At 23.7% G+C, this 7493-nt stretch overlaps 1 protein-coding gene across 2 annotated transcripts in view; it reads right to left on the minus strand.

Annotated features, from left to right (window-relative positions):
• LOC145834304 (uncharacterized) overlaps positions 1 to 6070 on the minus strand; it is a 30576-nt gene extending 24506 nt beyond the window's left edge. For both annotated transcript variants that reach the window (XM_082941700.1, XM_082941701.1), the window contains exons 1-4: positions 5986 to 6070; positions 4594 to 4686; positions 3951 to 4266; positions 3379 to 3776 (exon numbers count right to left, since the gene is read on the minus strand). In XM_082941700.1, coding sequence (XP_082797826.1) covers positions 3379 to 3776; positions 3951 to 4266; positions 4594 to 4686; positions 5986 to 6055 — 877 coding nt within the window. In that variant the 5' untranslated portion in view covers positions 6056 to 6070. The remainder of the gene's footprint in view (positions 1 to 3378; positions 3777 to 3950; positions 4267 to 4593; positions 4687 to 5985) is intronic.
• Between the last annotated feature and the right edge of the window lie 1423 nt (positions 6071 to 7493).

Consider the following 7493-nt stretch of genomic DNA (forward strand, 5'->3'; position numbering starts at 1 on the left):
ATCCCAAAAATTCTATCACGCCTTGAATTAAAGGGTTTAAAATAACTTGTAATTCAAATGAATTTAAATTGACCCAAAAAAGCAACCTACAATTTTGTCATTCCATAATTCAATAACAATTCTAACAACACATATTTAATTTCAAGCACTCATTGTAAAGCTCACACTTACTTTAACAATTGTCATACAAGAATCAACGACAATACAAAAAAAAATTCACAACTTAACTTAAAATTGACCTATAAAAGCTTTTCATTACATAAACTTGTGAATTACACAACATTTCCGTCCCAACAATTTTATCACGCACTTTCTAATACCAACTATTCATTCCTAATACCTCAACAGGAAACCACAAGCATTCCAAATGGAAATGTCCACTCATGCAATGAATATTCTTGTTGTTTGTTTAATAAAACTAACGCACCGTGAAGATTAACATGTGTATATATGCAAGTTCATTATTTTTCTTTAAAATGTGATATCGTATTGTCATATATCAAGTGTATATAGCACATTAAGGAAATACATGAATTATTCAAAGGAATATGATGGATGCATTATTGAGTGTTTCACCTAACGAAAAATTTTGAAAAATAACTTATTAACATATTGTCATATGATAGGATAGAGTTATAAATTATTCAAAAGGTATTGTGGATGTCTTTTTACCGAAATTAGTTAAACACTGAAGTATTATTTAATATACACATAAAATATTTTTAATCAAGTTTTTAAACATTTTTATAAAACTATATTTCTAAAATGTCAAAGATAATGCCAAAGATACAATTACTCAGAATTTTATCAAACTATCCATACAAACTAAAAATATTTTTCTGGATAATATTCATTGATGCATTAAGTTTTTCAACAGTTATTTTCAACTGTAAACCAAACTTGAAACTTGGCATTAAGCAAATTCCACAAAATTGTGATTTTCTCAGAATATGCAAATGAATGGAATGGTATATTACTTAAAAAGGTTATATGCAAGATAATACTTTTGTCAAATATAGGGATCTCTTATATAAACCATATGTATATTTAGAAAAATGTTCGTATATTTAGAAAAATTATTCTCTATTATGTAACGAATTCATTTTAAATATTAAAATACAATTTCGCCATGAAATTAACATTTGATCATAATCAATGTTTAGTTACTTGAAAATCAATTCCAAAAATTAAGCTAGATTTAAGTAAGAACCAAAATTAATAGACTAATAACCAATAAGTTCATCTAATATAATCAGTTTAGCTGTAGAACCACAATTTGATAAAACAAATTGCTAAATATAAGGCAATATAACACATTTAAAATATGAGTACACAAAATAAAAAGTTAAAAAACACTATAGTTATTCAAACAGTATTAGTTTGTATGATGTAGTTGGCCAGAATATTATTTAAAAGTTGCGAAACCATGTATACATGTTAATGATAACAACAAAAGAACTAACTTTAGGACAAATACATGTTCAATATCACCAAAATGATAATTTCTTTATGAGAAGTAAGAAGTTTTAAATATTCAGAAAGTATAGTTTGTAACTTTTTATTGTTTAAATTTTACGAAATGGAACTTTTACCCGCAATACAGGTGCTATCTATTGTTGTTTAAATTAAGTTATTACAGCTATTGTATTCTATTTCAATATTTACTTTATTATTTTCAAGTAGCAACTCAAAAACACAAGAAAACTTTAAACTAATAACTTTTATTGAAAAATCAAAGTTAGTTAGAATTAATCAAAAGTTTTTGATAGATATAAATAAACATTTTAATCTACTGGCAGTATCATTTTGATAAGATAATTTATCTTAACTATACCGTGATAGATTGCAAACAAAGTTATATTTTGATTATTTTGAAACAAATAGCATCATTACTTGTTAAACCAATTTTATAAAACATTTTTTTTTTAATTTCATATAAAATAAAGTTAAGACTACCATGTACAAAAATTTTGAAATCTAAATTGATTACTAAATATACTTCTTTTTAAATTTAAATGTAGAGCATAAAAATTCTAAACTGTATCAAAGTTTATTTGAAACTGTTTAATTCATTGTATACATATCAAGACTTTCAATATTAGTTTTAAATTAGAGATAGTGTTCTTTGTTGGCTTTAAAAACTTTTATCATTCTTAAGGTATTTTGTAGAACCAAACAAGCAGGTTTGAGAATAAATCAATTAAATCTATTGATCATAATTAAGTAGTTTTTAATAAGATATTATTTTATTTCTTATCTAATTAAATGTGGTTTAATTGTCTTATGAGTAATTGTTTTGATAAAACTAATAATGAAGAAATTCACAATGTAAGTATTAAATTTTAAACAACTTTATTTTATTTTTGTTCAGTTATTTTCATTTGAAAAAAACTGACTTATTTGATACATTGTTTATTAACCTTTATTTGGTCAATTAAAAGTTATAAATTATTTATTTCCAGTTATAAATTTAGCATTTATAAATATAATACGTGCAAAGAAGTAATTTTAAACAATCTAAAAATAAAATCTGTCATTATAATTAACTCCCATTTTTGTGAATTCTTATCATTTTAAGATAAAAACAAGCCAACTAAGTTTAAATATACTGCACAAATAGATATCAAAAGATAACTCCGTTGATTTTAATCAAATTTAACAATGAACTATATTATTTTAATATCGAGATAAATATTATATTTTCTCACAAAGCAAAATAATAAATTACATTGTTAAAGATATTAATGCTGTGGCGATATATCAAAGAGAAATTTTACTGATATAAAATAAAACATATCCGTTTATCTTATCTTCTATGACAGTTGAAGTTTTGTATTCAAAACTTTTATCTGTAACTGGGTTGACCTTTTTTCTATAAATACTTACAAATTAATATAAAAGAATATAAGATATTATCAATGACAGTTGTACACTTCAATGTTTTAAATAAACAAAATTGTATACCTTCAGCTGAAATAAACTAAAGATAATAAAACTTGTGGATTGTTTTTCTCACAATAAAATCTTGGTTTCGTTTTTTTAATTATATGGACATTTTTCTTTTGTTTTGACTGATATAAACTTAACATGGTTTTGTTTTTTATGATAATTATCTACAAATTAAACAATGTTAGCGTTATGCAAACATTTGTTTAAAACACCAAAGTATATTGACTTGTACAACGTTTAGTTTGAATTACTTGATACACTGTTAAAAAACTTACTTTCTCATAATAATACAAAGATTACTATCATTAAATTATTTTATTAATATATTATATATTTCCAACACTATATATTTGTATAGTACTTTATTTATACATATTATACATTTATTTTATTTATTTATGTATAGTATTTAATTTATATTAAACAAACCTGCAGAATAAGATTTGCTTCTCATATCTTCTTCTTTATTCACATGTTTCACGCTGAAAGTTTTTCTCGCCAGCATGACAACTTCCTCATCAGCATTCAGCTTTCCCTGCCTGGTAACAGAACTATCCCTGGCAACAGCCGGCTCCTTGGCAACCTTCACGACAGGTTCCCTCACATCAGACCCATTCTCAATCACGGTTAATGGCTTCTTCTTTTTGTCAAGGGAATTTTTCTTGGGGCTCTCAGGCACCTTGTCGAAAAGCTTCTTCCTCTGGAACTTTCCCCTGGTTGGGGTATTTTTAACGGGTTTCAGCCCCGCCCTGGCGTTCTTTAGTTTGGTTCTGGGGCTAGTCAACCCCACTGTCATGTCTGATATTCTGGGGCCGACGCTAGATGACCTAAAAATTTAATGAATTATAAAATATAAATTGTAAAGTGTATAGCTAATCGTATTTTATTTTATTTATAACTATTACTATTATTATAGATTTTTAATTATTATAAACTAAATAGATTTAAAAAGTAAATAAGAAGTTATTCCTAATAAATAAGAAAAAACATATTTAAAAAACCTGTTCTTTACAGTCCTGGTGGCAGACCTTGACATTCTGGGAACTTTTTGTTCCGGGATTTCCCTAGTATGAGACCTAAGCACCCTTGGGCTTTCTTGTGGGTGGAATTTTTGAGGGGTCTTGCGGTTGCTGTGGGGTGGTTTTTGGTTGCTATGGGGTGGCTTGAGGGGTGTTTTGAATTCATTGTTGTCTGGTAACTGGTGTTTTGCTGGTTGTTGGGGTGTGTCTTGTGTGGAGTCAATTCTAGACCTGGTCCTGGGTTTTGGAACTGGGGGTTTTTGGGACTTTTCCTGGTCCTTTTTCTTTGATGGAGTGGCTGAAAAAGTATGTACATATTTGTTTTTGTATTTCAAATTGGTAAAACTTGAAAACTTTAATGTACTTGCGTGCTAATAAAAACTTATCTAAAACTTTTTGTTTTAATTATATTTACAACATTATTCTTACTTTATTTAAAAGTATGTAATTGAAAACTAATTATAATATAACAAAAAAAATTAATCTACTTTATTAAAAAACCATTTGTAAACTAGTTTCTTGGTTAATTGATAATTGGTATTTAAGTTAAAACTAATTTGTTTTAATATTCTAAACATTTTAAATGGTTTATAAAAATATAATAAAGACACAAGTATAAACTTACCACTATTTAGAAGTATTTTTGTATCAAGCAATTGTTTTGTTTTGACATATTTTTTCTTGTCTGCTTCTAGTCTTTCAGCTGCACTTACACGTCCTGAATTTTAATTTATATTTTTATATAAACATTATATTAGTTTTTCTTGTTTTTTATTTACTTTTATATAAACTATATTAAACAGTTACAACCTGAAGTTTCAATATTAGTGTTTTTAATCAATATTTAAATGGTTCTTAATCTTTTTATACATACTATATTAAAACAATTTTTTTCTTAAACTTAATACTTAAATATTATTCAACATAAATTCAACACTTGTTACAACTGACTTTATTGTTAATGAACTTAAGTTAAACATAAACTCAAATATTTTTACAAGTTTATAAAGTTATAGAAAAAAACATTTTGTGTAATTACCAAATGGTAAAACCAGCTGAGTTAATAACTTTATTGAAAACTTTTTTATAAGTGAGTATAACTTTAAAATTTTTCTTTACAGTAGTTTAAACTCAATTTTTACTACTATATGACAAAGCTCAATCAATATTCTTAAAAATAATGTTCAGCTAACAAAACTTTAGTTTAGTTTCTAATTTTGTTTATTATATAAAGTATTTTGAAGAATAATTTTATAGACATGTTATAAATCACAAACATAATAATGTCTATACTAATGAATATAACAAATAATTCTAACATATTGTATATTGTGAGATATCTATGACTAATCTGTATAAAATTAATATTTGATGGAAAGCTATCTTTAACCTATTTTCATAAATATGTTGTCTTAGATTTATATCATTAAAAATAATTTATTATCAACAGTACATATAACAACATGTGAAATTCTCACACTTACACTAAATCTAATAAATATTTAATTCTGAGTTGTGTTTAACTCATGTTTTACTTTAAATTTCAACTTTATTTCTCAAAAAAAATAATAAATTTTATTTTCTCACATAAATTATTTAAAACTGATTAAAACAGCTTGTTACTGCTGATAACAAAATACCTATAAACATTTAAAATCATATAAACTGTCATGAAATTAATAATTTATATGAGTTGTAATACAGCAAATAATAAAACCTGTAAGTATCATAAAATATTCATGTTTATGTTTTATAACAGTATAACATTTGTGTTATTATACACTAGTAAAATAAAGTAAAAAGCATTTATTACATATTTTTACCTAACTACAGGCTGACAAATTAATTTCAAAGATTTTTTGAACAAAAGGTAGCATGTGTTATAGTAAGTATTTGATATTATTTGTTTCAGATATTTATATTTATAAATATCTTCGGTTAATTAGAATATAATAAGAAAAAATATGGTTTATTATATAAGACTTACTAAAAAAAAATATAATAATTTAAATCTAACCTGTGAGATTATTGTGGGATCTTGACCCAGCTCTCAGAGAGGATCTTATATAATGCAATCTGTTTTCCATTTACTTTTAAATTATATCTGAAATAATAAAATCATAATTATAAAGTTTTACACAATGCAATCTGTTTTCCATTTACTTTTAAATTATATCTGAAATAATAAAATCATAATTATAAAGTTTTACACAATGCAATCTGTTTTCCATTTACTTTTTAATTATATCTGAAATAACAAAATTAAAAGTATAAAGTTTTTATAATGCAATCTATTTTCCATTTACTTTAAACTAAATCTGAAACAGTTAAAATTGGGCAAATTATGTAGATTCATATAACATACTATCTACTTTTTTAATGTATATGTAGCTTTAATAGTATGAAAAACCAAAAATAGAAAAATGGTCACAAAATCAAATGAAAAAATATTAAACATGTGTCAATACAAGCTTGACAAATTTATTTATTTATAATTTACTGGAGCAAACTAACTTTAAACATAACTATATTTAATCAAAATATTTTGTTTTCATGTATAAAAGTAAATGCATAAACTAAAACTTCACTTTATTATAACATTGCTTAAAAGTTATGTAATCCAACATTTTATTTAAAAAACAAACAAATAAAGTTTAAACTTGAAATCACTATCTTCTGATTTACATACACATTTGTTTTTGAAACAATCTAAATTAAATCATTGTATGTTATAAATCAAGATGTAGTTGAAAATCAACTTTCTAATAACTTTTGTTAGTTTAAACTTACAGCAGTTTACTTAAAAATATAAAAAACATAAAACTTGGCTAAACCACTTTTTAAAGAACATAATAAGTATTTTTATTTGTTTTTAAATAGAAAATATTTATTAAAACTGAAAACAAAAACAAACAACTTTTCACACTGATTTGCTATTTTAAGTTTATACAACACAAAAATAAATAATCAAATAAAATAACTGATATTCCTAAATTTCTTTATATTGAAAATTTTCTGACTGAAAAATTTGTATTAAGACAGTAATTTATAGTTATTAACTTTTTATAAATTAGGTTTGTAAGCATGTGTATAATATTTTTTAATCAAAATAAGTATTTTCATTACATGGTATGGAAACTTGTAGAAAAACAAAAACATGCTTTAAACAAAATACTTTTCTTAAAACTTTATTAGCTTTATTCATTAAATTAAGTTGTAATAAAAATGCTTTTAAGTTAAGAATATAAACAAATCCTAACAAAATATTTTAATCTAAAATAACTGTTATTATACTGCTACTATACAACACAAAATTTTACTTTTGTAGAAATATACTTTTAAATAAACTTTTTTATTTTAGACTCATTAGGTTGTAATCTGTTAAAAAAACGTTTAAAACATTTCAACATTTAATTTTAAACTTTTAAGTGTAAAGTTTTTATTGTACTATTATAAATTAGCTTATAATACATTTATCAAAGGTTTATGAACATTTAAAAAATAATTTTACTACTTTTAATTTCT

Source organism: Thalia democratica, chromosome 4 (genome assembly GCF_965202585.1).
Source record: "Thalia democratica chromosome 4, ktThaDemo2.hap1.1, whole genome shotgun sequence".
NCBI lineage: Eukaryota > Metazoa > Chordata > Thaliacea > Salpida > Salpidae > Thalia > Thalia democratica.